This window comes from Macaca thibetana, chromosome 6 (genome assembly GCF_024542745.1).
Source record: "Macaca thibetana thibetana isolate TM-01 chromosome 6, ASM2454274v1, whole genome shotgun sequence".
Classification (NCBI taxonomy): Eukaryota; Metazoa; Chordata; class Mammalia; order Primates; family Cercopithecidae; genus Macaca; species Macaca thibetana.
Window position 1 is genome coordinate 93,246,341 of NC_065583.1, and position 20,528 is coordinate 93,266,868.

Consider the following 20,528-nt stretch of genomic DNA (forward strand, 5'->3'; position numbering starts at 1 on the left):
CATATTTTTCTAATTACCTTAAAAAAACATTTGGTCAACAAGGGGGTGAGAAATTGTAAATCCAAGTGCTTAAATATTTTTACCATTGTTCGAAGAAAATATTGAAAGCATATATTCTATTGGTGACTCAGTCCAGAATTTATTATAATATAGATGTTAGGAGGTCTCAGTTTTACTGCAAAGAATTTTAAACTGTTTAATTTAGCAATGAAGTTGTGTTGTGGGATTTTAATTTTGTCTACTACACTGTAAGCTCACAATCCCTACTCCTTCCACAAAGGAGCTAAGTAGACTTGCTGAAACATGTACCTCCCACCCCCCAAAAAATTAGATTTAAAAACTATAGATATAGATACAGTGGGGCAAAATCAAAGAAAGTCTGCACACAGAAAAACATGCCAAAATCCTGTATAATTGTGAAAGGTAAGTGATAAATTTGGTACCGTGACTATTTACTTAAATTATTCATTTCAGTTAAATAACCAAATTTTGTTACTGCTTTGTATGTCCATTTTCTTTTGGTTAGGCCTATTAACGTTAGAAAAAAATGGATACCTGTCCTAGTAATGATTTTATGTTCTACATGACAAATAACACTTTTCATTCAGGGTCTTCCCATTTACAAAGCTTAAATTTCCTTCACAGAATTTATTTTCTGTTTTAAATTATTTATATTCTTCTCTATGCTTTCTACTTTTTCCATATTGATGTTTAATATTGAAAAATATTATTCAGACTGCTTTAAAATTTGTTTGGAACAATGTGATACACAGGTGTGTGTATGTATAATGAATGTGTGAGAGCAGTTCACAAATGCACATTTTTAGGAGAAAAATAAATAATGACTAAAGTTTTGGTGAAGTGTAAAATAAGTGAAAATCAATAATCTTTAACTATTTTTTTTTAACCGTGTAGGCTTAATATGCCTGTGCTATCTTGTTTACTGATTTCACTTATCTAAACCATTTTCGAAGACCAGGAAAAGATAAACATCAGCTGGGCAAATTATCATTAATTTGAAGTAAAAAGGGTCTCAGGAAACTACATAACGTACATTAAGGTAGCTTATTTTCTCCTGAGAATTGTGTGTTTCTAAACTATGTTTATGATGTAATGTCACTTCCATATCTCCTTTGTCTGTAAAGACCTTGACAATTTTGTCCCATTTTAGTGTACGTGCATTTTCATCTTGTTACATATTCTACTTTCCATCTATTTCTATAAAATTTATGCTCACTAGTGAAAACTAAAGCCTGAGAGATCAAAAACCTGATTATCTTTATTAATATTGGAAGATTTATATTTAAAATCTTTTTCTGATAAGAATGTTTCATAAGTATACATAGATAATTTGAGGGTAAGCTCAGCCTTTAAAAAGCAACACGAAATTGGTTTTCTTTGTGATCTTGACTTGCTTTTGTAAATAGATTAACTTTTATGTTAATTAATGCTGCCTTTAATGCCATATCAGGGTCTAAGGATATCGAGACAGTCTAGTAATGGTTACTTTTCTGCTACAGGTAGTTTCATTTCCTCTCAATTTTGTTTTTTTTTTTTTAAGATTATTTACCTTTTTTAATGTTAAATCCTGAAATTTTGAGGTCATGTTGTCATTTATCTCAATTGAATAAAATTATTGATTTTATCCTTTTGGCATAATTATTGTTTTATGAGCCTTTTGTAATATATAATGATTCTGTTTTAACAGAAAAAAACCTAAAATTATAAATTGAATTGCCTATGTTAAAATATTACTGATGAGAAATGACAGTTTGCATTTTAAATCATATGATGCAGTTGGGTTGATAAATCTGAGGGCATTCTTTAGGGTCCATAAATGCTTAAAGGAATTAAAGGAATTTAAGGAGAGGATCATGATTTTTTTTTTTTTTACAACGATGAATAGTGTAGGATGGCTTCGGAGTGACTATATTGAATAGGCTGGCTTGGGAGTGATTATATTGAATAGAACTATTTAAAAGAACTATTCAAGTAAATAGATGTGTAGATAACAGAGATTAATCATGAGTATGACAGAAGAAATTTGTTTCTGTATATATCATGTTAATATTCATGTATTCCATTGGTATCCTAAATTGTAAATAAATGTTCTTTTTTTTTAGTTATGGCTTCTCTTTTGGTGTCAAATAATCTGTCCCTGTCTCTCATTGACCGGCCAATCGTGGATCAAAAATATTCAGAAAAAAAATACAAATTTAAGTTTAAAAAAACACTATAAAAACTATTTATATAGCATCTACATTGCATTAGGTATTATAAGAAACCTAGATATTATTTAATGTATAAAGGAGAATATATAGTTTATATGCAAATAAAAACTTTCATTATATAAGGAGTTTTAGCATCTTTGGATTTTGGTATCCTGGAAGGGGTGTTGTGGGTATTGGATGGTCCCCCACCTACCCTCAATTTCCCTCAGATATCTGGGGACAGTTGTATGTTGACTTAATGAGTAAGCCATTTTCCTTGATGAAATAAGCAATTATACTTGATGGAATAAGCAGCTTTTACTTACAAATTAGCAGTTTGTTGATTTTTAATATTAAAAAATTGACTTATTTTCTAGCTCTTGTTAAATAACACATATTGCTATTAGTATTTTTTTAGACTGTTCTTTTAAACTTTTTTTTTTTTAAGAAACTGTGTATAGTCTTTAGTCTGGTTTAACTCCGTTAATATTATCCTTATAATTGTTTAAAACTTCTTTATACTGATACAATTTTTAAATGTTTTGTTTCATTTAGATCTGTTCATTGAGCTAGGGAGATGTGGTGATATGTTGCAACTTCCAAAATCTCAGTGTTATAAAATTAATGAAAGTTTCTCAGTTTCTTCAGACAGGAAGCAGGGTCAAATGGGGAATCAGAAAGGGATTGGGCAGCTCTCCAGGTAGGTCCTTCACAAAATGATGACTCAAGGGCTCAGCTATCCTCTGAGCTATCCTTCTTCCCTTATGGCTCCTCTGTTCCCCCTGCTACCTTAGAGTCCCCTGCTAGATTGCTGTGCCAGTTGGTGAGTGAAGAGAGAGTAAGCTGTGGATCTTTCAGGATATTCTAAAGTGTCAAACTTAGAAGTAGATACATCATTTTTACCCACATTGCATAGGTTGGGGCCCTGTGACTAGTTCTGGCCAAAGTGCTGGGGAGGCTGGGAAATAATACTTATGATGTAAAAAACAAGATTGGTGAGTACCTAGTTGCTTTCTGCCATAGGTGATATTATCTCCATTGTTACAAATGACAAAACAAGTTTTAAATGATTTACTCAGTTTCACACACTGATAAATGAAACTGAAAGTCTGATTCACAGTCTAGTATTTATGTGATTTATGGCTGCTCATCAGTTCCACATCTTGTCCTGGAGCTGTCATACTTGAACAGAGTTTTAAATTTGGTCAGGGAGACAAATACAACTTTTTTACAATCACTGTGACTTTTGTTGGCAGTTTACAGGGTAATTTATTTAAATTATTTTCCTTTTCTATTTTGTTTTTCGAGCCATACTTTGTCTTTTAGAATATATCCTTCAGGTTATAAGTAGTATGCACTTCACTTGCTGTATTCTTATGGATTCTTCACGACAACATAATCAGCTTTAATTTAAAGTAAATTAAAAGGCACATCAGCATTTGATTACCAAAAGCATGCTAAGTATTAAGTAGAGTTTAAGAACCTAATGCCCTCACACTATCTCTTTCTCTTTCCTTCCTAAAAGGGAATAAAAATCCTAAGAAGTTGCTTCTCTGTTGTGAACTGCTTTCCCTCATATAAGGAACACTTGTTCTAACAGTTGGTCATATCAGTTAAAGACGTTCTTATCATGTCCCACATACCACTGATTTGTAGCCAGAGTATTTACTACTTTGTATTGTAATAAAAGTTCCTTTTTGTTTTGAAGTTTGCTTGGCCCCTCTTTTCTTGGAGAGGTAAGTGTTAGGTTATATTCTTTGTACATTTGAATAGTGGGTTTTGCATGAGGAGTAGGATACTGCTTTTTCTCTGTGATAGCTTCCTTGCTGAACCTGCTTTCTGTTTTTTCTAATTGCTTAGTTCAAACCTCATGCATTTTTCTCTACCCCTTTATCTTCCTAAAACTACTTTGGTCTGCTGTTTCCCTTCATATGTCCCTCACTGAAGATATATTATGGTCAGATTTATTCTGATTTTTGTCTCATCCCATATCGATTAAAGAGGGTGTTACATCACCCTCATATTCAATTGCTCAATTGCTCTAATTCTTTGTGCCTGTTCTTTATTGCATGTTGCCTGATCCAGTAATCTGCAAGTTCCCTTTGGTGAGAGAAACCTACTATTCAAATGCACAGTAGGTGGGACCTATGACCTAAGGGAAAGGTTTAAACCTTCAGCTAGCACCCTTATGGAATGCCTGAGTCCTTGCTCTCCTCGCCTTAGCTTTTCCAACTTCCAGTTCCAGAATGTTCATGATATTCTATCAAAATTTCCAACAAGTGTATATAATGTGTATAACAAATAGTATTTTAGCTACTTATGCTGAAAGATTGTCTAGGTTTTAAGTGGTATTTGTTTTCGCTTAAGCCTCCCCGCCACTGGTCAAAATTATAGAGATTTAGAATGGAGACTAAAACTGTCATTAGTGACTGTCTTAGTAGGTTAGGGCTGCTATTACAAAGTACCATAGACTGGGTGGCTTATCAACAGCAGAAATGTATTTCTCAGTTCTGGAGGCTGGAAGTCTGAGGTCAGCATGCTAGTATGGTCAGGTTCTGGTAAGGACCCTGTCTCAGGTTGCAGACTGCTTCTTGTATCATCACCTGGTGGAAAGAGAATAAGCTAGTTCTCTGACCTCCTTTTAAAAGGGCAGTAATCCTATTAATGAGGGCTCCACTCTCATGAACTAGTAACTCCTGAAAGTTCCCACCTCCAAATATCAAATTGAGTGTTAGATTTCAACACAAAAATTTGGGGGGGTGGGGGACCATAAACATTCAGCAGTGACCTATGTTGTATATCATGAAATAGACTTTTATATGATTATGTATTAAAGCTTATTTAGCTTGCGCTGTTAAAACTATGCTTTTCTGTGTTTGCTCACATTTAGGTTTCTATTTTAAATTTCTAAAAGTTTTATTTTTTCATATTTCTAAAACACTATAAATGCTACTTAAATTTTAAAAATAAAGTCTAGGTCAGGACATTATTTTCTGCTACATATTTTTTCAGTGGTGTTGAACTGTTTTAGTATGAGTTGTAGTCTGATAATATTTTACATTAGAGGTTTATGTAAGAATGATCATTGAAAAATTTTTTTAATTATTTAGTAGAGTACAATATCAGATTGGCTTTATTATCAGAGTCACTGCAGATAATCTGAGCATAAGTGAAAAAAGCCACCAAGTAGCCAAGGTAAAAGCTATGTACTGAAAAGTTGTATATTTAACTTAAATATGAGAGACTTATTTATTTTAGAGACAGGATCTTGCTGTGTTGCCCAGGCTGGTTTCAGATCCTAGGCTCAAGCAAACCTCCTGCCTTAGCCTCCCAAAGTGCTGGGATTACAGGTGTGAGCCACCACACCCAACTGAGTTTTTAAGTGAGATTCTGTTAATACTTACTCTCTATTTTCTAAGAAATATATATTTTTCCCGTTTCAAAAACAGTACATATCTATAATGTGGAAAAATATAGTAAATTGATAAGTAAAATTAAAAGGCAATGAACTATATTCCCATCATTCAAAGACAGTCACTTTGTAAATTTTTTTGTATTTCTAATTGTTTCTGTTCATATTTTCCCCTCATGCTTGTGATATATTTTATGTCTAATTTTACATCATGTTCTTTGCTTAACATATTATCATAAAGCATTTTTCTCTAATTGTATTTTTGTGACCATTGACTTGCTGCATTCTAATGACTTTTATATCTGTATCTGTCTTCCAAGCCCATATTAGAAAGGCACGCATAGTGCAGCAGTTGCAAGCAGGCAGTCATTTTACTGAGATAGACATACCACCTAATAGCAAAGGAAAAGACTGGAAATTGAGACCAGAATACAAAGTGTAGTAGCTGGGAACCATAGCATATGGAATCAAACTGTATATGCAGCACTGACTGCTAAAGAAAATTGTGAAACTGTACTTCTGGATTTTACTTGGAATCTATGATCACAGACCTTAGATGGCTGCTTTATACTGCCTGACAGAGTTTGTATGCTGTACTTCTCAGACAACGTTTTCAACCTAAATCCTTTCTCTCGAAAACTTAAGCATCCCTACCTCAGCCTCACCCTAAGCTCTTGAAACCAGAGCCCATCACTCTCATCTGTATACTACCAAACCACAACTCTGGTTAAATGTGCAGCCCGTCTTCTTTATCTTTAAATTTGTAAAATATATTTTATCACCTGCTCCATTTCAGTTGGATTATTCCTGTTACCACACACACTTTTTTTTAAAAAACGTTCTCCCATTTAAAGTAACAACAACAAATAAAGAAGTCACAGCTCTACCTCTCTCCTCCTTAAAAAACGAAGCCCCTCCATATCCATTTCTTGGTTTTTGGCCATTGCTTTATTTCCCTTTGTAGCCAAATTTGTTCATATGTTGTCTACATAAACTTTACTTTTTCACTTTCTCAGTAACTAGTGTTACACTATCTTTTAGTTCCTTTTTAGTTGGTTTTATTAATCCCTATGGATTTAGATATCACAATTATATTATCACCTCAAATTATCTCTGAACTACAGATTCTAACATGCAGTTGCCCTCTTGTCATTTTTACTTGATGTCTCATGGGTACTTAAAACTCAGCATTTTTAAGTTCATGATTTCTTCCTGATCTCTTCCATATCAGAAAATGTACCATCATCTTCAAATCAGAAATGTAGATATTATCCTTTATTACTTACTTTTGTTCACTCTCTACCTTTAGTCCATCAGCAAGACCTGTTGATTCACTGCCCTTGTCTCCTTCTAATTAACAGAACAATGAAAGGGATCTTAAAATGTGAATCAAATTATTTATCTACATTGCTTTGAGACCATTATTTAGCGTAAAATCTAAAGTCCATACTATGACCTATTAGCCTTTGCATGATCTGTTCCCATCTTACCTCTTCAGCCCCCTCTTATGTTTCTCCTTGAAGCTCTTGCCTCATTGGCTTTTAGTTACTGCAGTGTCTTATGTTCTTTCATGTCTCTGTGCTTTTGGACTTGGTGTTCTCTGCCTGGAATGCTCTTCCTCTGTTTTCTCATTCTTAAGGTTGCTGGTTAAATGTCTCAGAGAAGTTTGTCCTCACCTAATATCTAAGGCTGTCTCTCACATTTTCACCACTTGTTTCATTCTTTCATGTGGGATTAAAATTTATTTTTCACTATTTAATTGATTAAATTTTACCCCCCAACTGGAATATAACCATCAAAAAGGCAAGGGCTTTGGCTTTAATTGGTTGTGATTATATCTCCTCTGCCTAGCAGAGTATCTGAATACAGAAAATTCTCCCTAAGTGACTGATAAATGAATGAATGGGTAGGTGAGTTACAGACTAGAAGTGACTCTAAAAGTATCACGCATCCTTAGATTCCAACTTTGAACAATAATTCTCACTAATAACGATAACCCTGAGTTATCCCATAGGAAATGTAATAAATCTAAGCCATTTTAGAGAAATGAGTTTACAAAATAAGATTTAACAAGCATGAGTATATTTAAAAAGAAAATGTGTCTTAAGGCTGGGCGCGGTGGCTCACACCTGTAATCCCAGCACTTTGGGAGGCCAAGGCGGGCAGATCACAAGGTCAGGAGATTGAAACCATTCTGGCTAATATGGTGAAACCCCATCTCTACTAAAAATACAAAACATTAGCCGGGCGTGGTGGTGGGCGCCTGCAGTCCCAGCCACTCGGGAGGCTGAGGCAGGAGAATGGCATGAACCTGGAAGGCAGAGCTTGCAGTGAGCCGAGATCGCGCCACTGTACTCCAGCATGGGCAACAGAGCGAGACTCTGTCTCAAAAAAAAAAAGGTAGAGAATGTGTCTTAAAATATTTCATTACTATAGGGCTCTAAATAAAACCTAATTTTTCCTATGCTGAGAGTTCTTCACTAATTACTATTTCTCAGAGCTGAACAACTGATTTTAATCTTTATACATGAGTTATTCTGGATCATGTTCTTTTATATGAGTTATTTCTTATAAGTGTTCTTCTCAATGTTATGCACTCATCCTCATTATTTGAGGATTTTGTTTTGGGATTTGCCTACTTGCTAAAATGTATTTGTAATTCCAAAATCAGTGTTTTTGTGGTCATTCATGGACATAGACGGTGATGAAAAATTTGAGTGGTCTGTACGTGCATGCTCCTGGTTGAGGTCTAACAAGGCAACAGTCTGCCTTATTGTTTTGGCTGTCATACTGTAAACAAATCTCTTTTTTATGATCTGTTTAGGGCCACATTTTTTTTACAATTTTGCTTTTCATTGGTGATCTTGCTGTTTAAAATGACCCCCAAGCATAGTGCTGGTGGTAGTGTCTAGTATTCCTAAGCACAAGAAGGCTGCCTTATGGAAAAAAATTGCTGGAATGACGCACAGAACTCAAAACAAATGCTATACTTAATGATTACTAGTATTAGATAAGCTTTGTTCAGGGATGAATTATGCTTTTGGCTGTGAATTCAATGTTAGCGAATCAATGATATATATTAAATAAGATATATTTAAACAGAAACACACATAAAACAAGCTTGGGTATTGATCAGTTTATGAAAATGTTATGACCGGAAGCTCACAGGAACCTAACCCTGTATTTGCCCTAGGAGCAATGGTTCAGTGTTTGTGGCGACTTTATAAAACATAACTACCACGAATAATGAGAATCAATTCTGTAAGTTAAAATTCTGGACTTCAGTATAAATTCAGGAAGTGCCTCCTTACCTGTTTATTGTAATTTAGGGACTTTTAGATTGGGATATATATATTTTTTATCTTAAATTCATTAAGCAAAGAACTGAATTCATTTTGGTTCAGTTATCCTTTTTGAGCACTTACTATATGCCAATAACTACTAGCTTTGAAGTATACAAAAAGCAAGAAAGCCATAAAATCTTTTATCCAAGAATCTTTCACTTAGGGTAACATTCCATTTTAATTTTAATCCAACTTATCTGAAACCACCTGGATATGCTACGCTTGTATTCTGACAGTAATTACCTGGAGTTAGTACAAATCCCACAGGTTAAAGGCCAAGTTCTCCATAAGACTGCCCCTACTTCAGATACCAGCTTCAAGTTTTCAGGGTACCCAGGCCACCTGCACTTCTGACTTATTAATAGGTTACAAATCTGAGGATTCCCATGATCCCCTCAGGTCCAGTAATCTGCTAGAATGATTCATAGAACTTAGGAAACTGCTTTATCTATTATTACAGCTTTATTTAAAGGAAGCACATAGGGTTAGGTCTGGGAAAGAGCAGAGTTTCCATGCCCTTTCTTTCCCTCTGGAGTCTGAGAATGTCACCCTCTGGGCATATCAATGTGTTAACCAACAGGAAGTTCCTCTGAGCTTTGATGTCCAGAGTTTTTTTGAGTTTCATTATATAGGTACAATTTTAAGTCATTGATACAGAATTGATTTCAATGATCCAACTCAATTTCCAGGACCCATCCCTGGAGGTCAAGTTCCTGAAAGTCCTGACCCTCTAATCTTGTGCTTGGTGTTTCTGATAATCAGCTCCATCCTGCAGCTATCTGGGGCCCGCCTTGACCTACCTCATTAGCATAACAGAGATACTTCTACCACTCTTGTGTTTATAAGGACTTTTAAAACTCTGTGTCAAGAACTGGGGACAAAGAGCAGATGTATTTTTTTTATTATACCACAAGAAGACTGCTTGTAAACACTAAGAGATAAATTAAGAGTTTGCCAAGTAGGGAAATAGGTGTTTACAAGGAGAGAAGAATATATGCAGAAAGCACCAAGGGATGAAAGAATTTGTGAGGAAGAAAGTGTCACTTCGTCAAGCCAGAAAGTGTCACCTTCAAATGAAAATGGTTGAAGGTGAACCTGGAAAAGTAGGCATCGGTCAGATCATGAAAGGCTGTAGAAGCAAGAGATAATGCATGACTCCCATGCAGATGTGGGCCTTGTAATATATGTTTTAATGGAAAATTTCAAGTATGCAAGGAGTAGATACAATGATGAATTCCTGTGTACTCATCACAGTTAATAGCTGGTGGCCAAACTTGTTTCATCTGTACTTACCCCACTTTACATTTCAGTGTATGTATCAGAAATAATGAGTTTTTTAAAATTACCACAATCTCATTATCGTACCTAAACTTTTTTAATAATAATTTTTTAATATCATCAAATATTCAGTCAGTACTCAGATTGCCAATTCTACAGTTGTTGGGTTTTTTGTGTGTTTTTTTGTTTTTCTTTTTGTTTGAGATAGGGTCTTACTTTGTTGCCCAGAGTGGAGGGCGGGGGCACAATGATGGCTCATTGCAGCCTTGACCTCTCAGGCTCAAGCAGTCCTCCTACCTCATCCTCTCCCCCGACCACAGGTGCATGCCACCAGGCCTGGCTAATTTTTTAATGTTTTATAGAAGTAGGGTCTCACTGTGTTGCCCAGTTTGGTCTCAAACTCCTGGCTTCAGACAATCCTGCAGCCTTCTAAAGTTCTGGAATTACCAGTATGAGCCACCATGCCTGGCCTGCAGTGTTCTTAAAACAGCAAATCAAAGAGACCGTGTGCCATGACTAATGTTTGTAATCCCAGCATTTTGGAAAGCTGAGGAGGGAGGATCCTTTGAAGCAAGGAGTTTGCAGCTCCTCTGGGCAACCAAGTGAGTCCCTATCTCTATTTGGGGGGTGGTGGGTAACAGCAATTGGGAAATTTCAAATTTAAAAATTCTAGATTTTTGTAATTGAAGAATTGGGGGGGGGTCTAGCATACTAGATGGATTTCTTCCTGTATAATAGGGCCTTTGTCAAAGTTTTTGCCTAGCTGCCTTATTCATTGCTTTTCTCTGTGAGGAGCCTTGGAAGTGATTTAAACAAACATGGGTCTTGATAAGATTTGTATTATGGAAAATAAGTAAAGGTGCTCCACCTTTCTATGAGGTGAAAAAACAAGAAAACAATAACTAGAGGTAAGCTGAGATGGATTTGATGAGTAATGTGTCCACAGGAAGGCAGGGAGGATACCAGTGAGAGAATTTTGCAGTAGTCAGATGTTCAGAGGAAGATACACTGAAGTAAGGTCTCTGCAGTAGGGCAGAGTTTAGAATTTTAAGAGATGAGGAACAGAATTAATAATAACATGTGGAGAGAGCACATTGAAAATAAGATATAAATATCAAATTTAAGTGATTGGTAGATAGTTGGTACGACTAGGCAAGCCATGAAATTCAGGATGAGCCACTTGGTGCTTGGGAGGGAATAACTGTTTAGTTTGGATCTTGAGTATTCACTTCAGATTAAAGTATTTTGACTGTGGTAGAGAGGAATACAACCAGTTGTTGGATCCTTACCTGAGGAAGGTTAGATATAGCTAAAAGTAAAGTGTTTTGTAATACAATGATTTTCTCTAATTATTCTACACGTAAAGTTTGAGAATTCTCGAACTAAATTAAAAAAGCAAAAGAAAGGAAAGACTACCTGTAAACATGAGAGTTCATTCAAACAACTCTCTTTTTAAGATAATTCTCAGTTCCTTCAAATGAGGGATTAGTAGAGAATTAATGTGCTCCTGCCCACTTGGCTACAGACTTCACTTCATTTACTTTTAATAATAAGCTTGTATAATCTTAATATGTATTAATCCATTGTCATTTGTAAGAAATATAAATACAAATGGCATTGCTGGACCTGGCATCTAGTAAGTGGTTGGTAAGTGTCTGCTGGATGTTTATCTAAACCCTTTTAAAGTTTAAGAGGTAGTATTTGTTTCAGATTACAGTTTTCACCTGATATTTCTCGACAGTGTCTTCACAAATATGAAACTTAATAAATATAGGATAAAGGATAATTCTGGTGATTTTAATCGCTTTATTTAAAAGGATTCTTTTTTTGCTTAGTTTGAGGTGGTATCAACATCCTACAGAAGAAGAATTAAGAATTCTTGCAGGGAAACAGCAAAAAGGGAAAAGCAAAAAAGATAGGTAAGTTATACTGAGCTTGTAAAGTGTTAAATATTTAACACAATTTATATAAATATATTTTATGCTTTGAGTAAAGAAACATACCACTTATGTTGTAAGTAGTTGATAAATTTGAGATCAAAACCCATGAAAATCTAATCTGTAGTAATATATACACACAAAATAGTGATTATTTTACTCAAGAATGGTTAACTTTATTCTTTGTTTAAATCATGAAAACAATATAGCCATCATACTAAAGAAAATGTAGTTGGGGTTGATTGGGGAGAGACTTATAACCCGTATCTTTATCCTACAATTCATCAAAGATGTCAGTTGGTTTGGGTTATTTTCCAGTTTTTGCTGCTACTGTGTATTATGACATTGGGGAAATTAACCTGCTCTTGGCCTCAGTTTCCTCATTTTAAAATTAAAAGGGATGGACAATATAACTATGTAGGTGCCATCAGCTCTTAAATGTTCTTTTCATGTTTAAAGTTTATGAAGAGAACTGCCTACTAATAAACCTCACAGAACAGACCATAGTAGCCTCATCTGTGAGATGCAAAGAGTAAACAAAACAATGTTTTGAATAATCCTTCCAACTTTAAAATTTTATATCTCTATTTAAATAGAATTCTTAGGGAGAGTGCATATTAATTACCTCTCTGAATGGACTGTAGTTTTCTCAACTGGGGATCCAAGAGGACGTCTTAGGTCCCCTGTGACTCTGAAATCATGATTGATTGACAACAAATTATAACCATGTTTCTCATGTATATCATAAAAATGCTAACCTAGCCTAATACATTTATAGAAGCTAAAAAATAATTAAACATTAATGATTATTTGGCATGAAATTGGAAATTTGAAAAGACTGTCTTTTTTAATCTTACTACCATCCTTTTTCACTTATCATTACAAATATACCTGGAAGCTCATTGGAATATTAATAGTAAACCTTCCTTCTTTTTAGTCCAGTAGTTAAGTTCTTTAATAAAATAGTCCTTCCTAACATTATAGTTTCCAGAGCACTTTTATACACAGTTCTACTTAATCCACAAAAAAAACCAAGAGTGTTAGCTAATAATTTAATTTACTCTTTATTAATGAGAAGCTATTGATCAGAGATATTAAATGAGTTGCCCAAGTTCACATAACTAGTAAGGTTATGTACTGGTAACCAGGATTTGAATCCAGGTTAGTTTTTAGTTTCTGTTTCTTTTTAACTATTCCACTTCCACCTATTTATAGCTATCATGTTCAACATTTATAAAATTTAGTTATGTAGAAAGAGTCTCACTCTGTCAGTCAGGCCAAAGTGCAGTGGCAGAATTCTGGCTCATCGTGGCTTCAACCTCCTAGGCTCAAATGATCTTCCCACCTCAGCCTCCCAAGTAGCTGGGACCAGATGCATGCAACACCATGCCCAGCTAGTTTTTTTTAAAAAAATTTGTAGACACAGGGTCTCCTAGTGTTACCCAGGCTGGTCTCCCTGAGATTAAGCAGTCCTCCCGCCTCGATCTTCCTGGCCTCTCAAAGTGTTGAATTACAGGTGTGAGCCACTGCACCTGGCCTGAATCCTTATTATAATGCCTTGTAATGAATAATTATGTTCTAGAGTAATTTTTAATAGGTTGAACATGCCTTATAGTTACAAAAAGATACATTAACGTTGCTGTCTTATTCCTAGTAACAAGAATTATTTTTTGGTTTATTGACATGAAATTATTTTTTCCTGAGGCTTCCCAGTTTTTTATTCAAGGATAAATGCAAAGTTGTTTTTCAGTATTGAGATTAATAGTATTAAAACTTAGTTGAAGCTGGCCATGGGGGTGTGTACCTGTAGTCCCAGCTACTCAGAGGCTGAAGCAGGAAAATTGTTTGAGCCCAGGAATTTTGAGTCCAGCCTGGGCAACTGTGTGTCTAAAGAAATACATAAAATAATAAATTGAAACCTTAGTTTATTACTTTCTATATGTTTGTCTTTAAAAATTAAATTTGGAAATCATACAGATACACCAGAAGAATTTGTTTTCCTTCATTTGTGATTTTTAGTAAAAACTATTGCAAGTTAGTCTTTCATGTTTCTGAATTTCTCATACACATAAATCTTAATATAATTCTTCAACTCTGATTTACATATGGTTCCGGGTCTGTTTATATGTATGTACGTGTGTGTGTTTATACACGTCACTTCAAGGAGAAGTGCACTTTGTCTTCATTTGCATTTACTCTTGTGCTTAAAGAAAAAAGAGAGTAGGAGAAATGGGTGTGAAATGCTAAGCTAGAAAAAAAGGTTTTGTTGCAGTAACTAATTTAGGTAATTATTTCCCTGGTAATCTGTATATTCACATAATAATTTACTTTCAAATTTTATAGTACCCTTTTTAAAACTACCTTTGAGTACCTTACATCCTTATTGATGAAATATTAGGAATTCTGCCTTTACACTGTGAAATTTAAAACTTCATTTGTAATTAGTTTGAAACAAGCACTTGGATAACAGTGTAGGTAACTTGTTTTTTGTGTCACTTGTCTGATTTTTATAGGAAATATAATGGTCACATTGAAAGTAAGCCATTAACCATTCCAAAGGATATTGACCTTCATCTAGAAACAAAATCAGTTACAGAAGTGGATACTTTAGGTAAGGGAAATCTTGGTAAAATGTTCTATGAATCTCAGTTTTATATTATGGCAGTGAAAGTACTTTCATTTTAATCATTAAGTCCATTATACAGAATAAGGAATCTTTCTAAGAACTTAGATGCTCAAATGACTTCTTTTGAATTGAATTTCTTTTTTTTGTTCACCTAACTTGTATTATTTTTCCTATTTTCGGAAGAGGCTAACTTACACAAGTTTATTATGCAGTTTCTGTTTATTAGATTGAGATCACAGTCAATTTTTATTATCTAGAATTCTAGACTTCCTTTTACTCTTTGTTTCAGCCTGCCCTTTTCTAATGTGGCTTGCAAAACTGCATTTGAAATGTCTGGCCATGAGCAGCCCAGGGGTTGGGGTGCCTACTTTTATGCAGTTGAAAAATCGAATACAACTTTTTACTGCTCATGAACCTAATTACTAACAGCCTACTCCTGACCAGAATATTTACCAATAACATAAAAAATCAACACATATTTTTTGTGTTATATGTATTATATACTGTATTATAACAATAAAGTAAGCTAGAGAAAAGAAAATGTTATTAAGAAAATCATAAGGGAGAAAAAATATATTTCCTCTTAAGTGGAAGTGGATCATCATAAAAGTCTTCATCACTGTGATATTCACTTTCAGTAGGCCGAGGAGGAGAAGGAAGAGGAGGGGTTGGTCTTGCTGGTCAGAGGTGGCAGAGGTGGAAGAGAATCTGCATATAAGTAGATGTGCACAGTTCAAACTGTATTGTTCAAGGGTCAACTGTATTTCTATTGATTTACCCATATTTAGAGTAATTCAATTTTATTCTCACATATATTAGAAAGGAAAATGGTTTTAGAATAATGAACTGAATTAGAAATCAGAAAAATTTACTTATCCAGGATTTACTTTCATCCATTTGTTATTTCCAAATAGGTCATTTAGTTTTCCTCCTATAAATTATAGAACTGTAGTGTCTCAATTATTGTAATTATATAATGACTACGATGATTCTAGTTTAAAATGATATTAATATGAAATTATTTGAATCTTAGAAGGAAGAAGCATCTAAGGTGATATAATTTAAAACACTGGTTTTTAAACTTTGGGATATATCAAAATCACTTGATGAGTTCTTTGAAATGGATTCTCTACTCCCATCCTTGAAGATTCAGTAAATGTAGAGTAGGTTTTGGGAATTTACATTTTTAAAAGTGCTCCAAGTGATTTTGATTTTTGACTAGGTTTGAGAACCACTGGTTTATGTGATAAATGAAATGATGCGTGTTTTTTAAAAATAATTCTGATAATGTCAAATAAGGTGTCATTATGTAATTTGACCCTTCTTGGGTTAAATCATACCACCATCAAAAAATCTTAAGAGGTCTAGCATCTCAAATAGTATTATTTTCTGATACAAGGTGGCTTCAAAATACGTGAAGGTTTATTATTACATCTGTAAAGGTTGTATGTGTATGTAAAGCATGTCCTAGAACTAAAAAATATCAGTGAAGAGCAATATAAATCACTTGTCTAATATCATTTAGACTCTTTTTTTTTTTTTTTTGAGACGGATTGCTCTGTCACCCAGGCTGGAGTGCAGTGGTGTGATCTCGGCTCACTGCAAGCTGCACCTCCCAGGTTTATGCCATTCTCCTGCCTCAGCCTCCCGAGTAGCTGGGACTACAGGTGCCCGCCACCACGCCCAGCTAATTTTTTTGTATTTTTTAGTGGAGACGGGGTTTCACCATGTTAGCCAGGATGGTCTCAATCTCCTGACCTCGTGATCTGCCCACCTCAGCCTCTCAAAGTGCTAGGATTACAGGCGTGAGCCACCGCGCCGGACCCATTTAGACTTTTAAGACTGGTTATGTCTTCCTCTTTTTTCTTTTTAACTATTTTACATTCAACATTTAAAACATTTAAAGGCACTTTGACTTTTTGATTAGTAGTTGTCACATATGTTTCACTACTCCTAAATGTGCTTACTTGTATAAAATGTTCATAGATACGTATAAGTACAATAATATATAAACGTTCTTCCTGATTTTTAGTAGTTTTGACATTTTTACAAATAATGTTTATTGAATAATTTGTCAGCTAGCTTTAATAAGATCTTAAAATTGTTGAGTATCAGACATTGTTACAATATTTTACTTGTATTACCCCATCCTCACAATTCTGAAGTAGGTAACTGTTATCAGTTTTTGTTTTTGTTTTTTTAATTCATTAGGAAGAAGAGTTAAATAACTTGGACAGGGTTACACACTGAATGTGGTACAACCACTCAATGAGAACTAGGCTATTTTAATGAACTTAAAAAAAAAAAAAAAAAAGAATTTAGGGTATTGTAGCTTTAGCATGTAGTTTATGGAGTATTTGGTTTCACTTTTAGGATTTTTAGAACTAGTCGCAAATGATACTCGTTTATCAACTGGTCATGTAATATCAAGAGCATTTCCAGTTAACCAGAATAGCAGGGAGATGTTCATATATGTTTGTAAGTTTTCTTAGTCATTTGTGAATGCATGTTGTATATGTGTGTTTAGGTGAAAGTACAGGGTTTTCTGTCTTCTTTTGACTTCAATATTTTATTAAAAGGCATATATATAATTGTATTATTGATTACACAAAGAATGTAACATGAGTTAAATAGCCAAGAATATATATAATTTGTACTTTCATGGAATGTATATATTATTGATGTCCCAATAATTATCATAAAAGTCTATCTTAATTTGTATTAACTATGTATTATAAGAACCTCTTAAAGAACATTAGAACTTTTGAATGTCACTTCACTGTTTGCTATGAGTGAGTTCCATGGAGGAAGTCCCTATGAGTATGGGTAGGTTTGGAGAATTAGAATGCTTACTTAAATTATTGATAATAAAACTGAAAACTTTAAATGGATTTTGGTCTGTCCTTTCCATCCACTTCCCGACCTCCTTCCAGATAGAAAGCTCAGTATGGGTGATTTTTTTTTTTTTTCTTAGCAGGAGGAAGGGATTGAGGGTAAGCATCCTGTAACTGCATCAGGATCTTTCAGGCTTATGTTCAGAAGCTGTAGGTAAATCGCAATAGAAGACCTAAAGCAGGGCTGTGGTTCATGCCTGTAATCCCACCTCTTTTGGAGGCCGAGGTGGGAGGATGGCTTGAGCCCAAGAGTTTGAGAACAGCCTGGGCAATATAGTGAAACCATATCTGTACAAAAAATTTAAAAATTCGCCAAGTTTGATGGTGTGCATCTGTAGTCTCAGCTACTAGGAAAGCTGAGGTGGGAAGATTGTTTGAGCCCCAGAAGCTGAAGCTTCAGTGAGCTATGATCACACCGCTGCACTCTCAGAAAACCTAAAGCAGTTAACCTAAAAGTTAAAGTACATTGAAGTAGATTAAGAGTGTTACAATAACTTGATGCAAATTTAAAAATCATAAAAGGATTTTGGATTATCAAAATTTTATGTTCATCTTATAGAAATGGTATAAAATTTGGTTAGTTTTGATACTACTTTTAATAGGTCTTACTGTATGTGATATTTTCAAAATACTTTTTCTATAAGAATGTTGTATTTTCAAGTGTAATTGTATTATATTTTATCACTAAAAACTGTCCAAAGCAATGCAGATCATTTTATTATGTGCCATAAGAACATCTGAATTGATGGTTATGTACGTGATTTACTTCCACATTTTTAGGAGGCCTTCTAAAAAATGATGTTGATGTTTTGGACTACACTCTGGTAGAAGTAAACCAGAATACCTATGCCAACTGAGATGCAAAGGGTGATGGAATTATATTTACTTTCAAAGAATGTTAATTTCAATGTAAACTCTTAAGAATGGAATAGTTTGTTGAAAGGGTATGGTTTTATGGAAAATTAACAGACATTTTATAAACTTTTCTTGCAGAACAAAATAGGGTATAAGAGTTATATTTAGTTCATTATTTTTCTTGAGACAGAGTCTTGCTCTGTCATTCAGGTTGGAGTGCCGTGGCGTGAACTCAGCTCACTGCAACCTCCGCCTCCCAGGTTCAAGCTCTTCTACCTCGGCCTCCCAAGTAGCTGGGACTACAGGTGCCTGCCACAACGCCCAGCTAATTTTTGTATTTTTGGTAAAAACGGGGCTTTGCCGTGTTGGCCAGGCTAGTTTCAAACTCCTGACCTCAGGTGATCCGCCTGCGTTGGCCTCCCAAAGTGCTGGGATTACCAGCGTGAGCCACCGCGTCCGGCCTTATTATTTTAATCTGTAGTATTTCATAGAATTACTAGTTTACAATTAGTACAGCCAATAATTGTAACATAAAGTTTAACTCTTACTTCACAGAAGTGAACAGTATAACTAAATTGTTGTGTTCCAGACTAAGTTGTTTTCTGAAGTGAAGGTATTTAAAATAAAACACTTATAATTTCTGTAACAAATAGCTAATCAGTTAATACCAATAAATTTGCAATCATACTTTACCAACAACTTAAATAACTTTGGTAATCTTTTAAGGTTTATTTTAATTTGTGAGGTATTAAAATTTAGTTTTGGATGCTAACATCCTCATTCTATTTCCTGCATTTTTAGATTCATATATTTGTAAATCTTACATTGCAAATGAACAAATAAAGTCTAGCATATTTTAATTATAAATAAGTCCTCATAAGTTATTTATGAAAATTTAAGTGAAACTTTTTTTTTTTTCCCCAGCATTGCATTACTTTCCAGAATACCAGTGGCTGGTGGATTTCACAGTGGCTGCTACAGTTGTGTATCTAGTAACTGAAGTCTACTACAATTTTATGAAACCTACACAGGAAATGAATATCAGCTTAGTCTGGTGCCTGCTTGTTTTGTCTTTTGCAATGTATCCTTCAAAACATCATTAATATTAATTTATTTTGCAGATAACACCATTAGGTCTCATCTCTGATTTGAGAAAGATTTTATGTTATTAGATAACTTTTCTTTATTGAAATCTTTTTTATGTAATTGAAAATATTTTCAAAGTAATAGAGTTAAATAATTTAAAAAGCTAAATGTAAGAAAAATGCCAGTGCCCTGCTTTTCCTTTTTATCTAAGTCTAATGTCACAGAGACAGCCACGTTCACCCCTTTTAGGCATTTATTTTAGGAATTCCTTCCTTGTGTTTAAATATTATGTGATAATGGTACTATTTATATATTACTGCACCTTTCTCCCTCTTCTCTTTTCTTCCCTTCTTTCATTCTCCCAAAATAGTTAGAGATAACATTTTATTAAATTTATAGTCAGTTTTACCATGTTATGCCTATGAAAATATTATTTACAGCTGGACATTATAGTGTATTATTACTACTATAAATAATTTTTTATTTTTGTAATTGTGGAAACTATAAACTCTTCCATAGAATTGGTAGAACCTCAGTAGTTCAGATACTTCATTTCTGTTTTTTTTTTTTTTCTCATAGAAATATCCTCCTGGAGCCCTCAGTTTTCCAAACTTCAGTATAACTAATATCCTGTGACTTTCTTCACTGTCTTCCAAAAATTCCCTCTACCCCTTTCTGGATCTCATGATTTCCTCTTCCTTGGTTTATTCTTTTTTTTTTTTTTTTTTTTTTTTTTTTTTGCAGAGCACATTCTCCTATGGTGTCCTTAGAAAGGGTGCTAAATTTTTATTTTTAAATCTTGCTTTCCTGGAATTATCTTTATTTTTCCCCTCATACTTGATTGATAGATTGGCTCAGTAGAAAATTCTAAGAAAGAAATAGGTTT

At 34.2% G+C, this 20,528-nt stretch overlaps 1 protein-coding gene across 5 annotated transcripts in view; it reads left to right on the forward strand.

The window, feature by feature from the left end:
- TMEM161B (transmembrane protein 161B) overlaps positions 1-20,528 on the forward strand; it is a 73,482-nt gene that overhangs the window by 28,159 nt on the left and 24,795 nt on the right. For 3 of the 5 annotated variants that reach the window (XM_050795376.1, XM_050795375.1, XM_050795377.1), the window contains 3 exons: positions 12,080-12,163; positions 14,695-14,792; positions 19,481-19,637. In XM_050795376.1, coding sequence (XP_050651333.1) covers positions 12,080-12,163; positions 14,695-14,792; positions 19,481-19,637 — 339 coding nt within the window. Of the gene's footprint in view, positions 1-2,723; positions 3,947-12,079; positions 12,164-14,694; positions 14,793-18,481; positions 18,569-19,480; positions 19,638-20,528 lie in introns of those variants that run through there. The other 2 variants (XM_050795378.1, XM_050795380.1) reach the window with 2 other exon arrangements.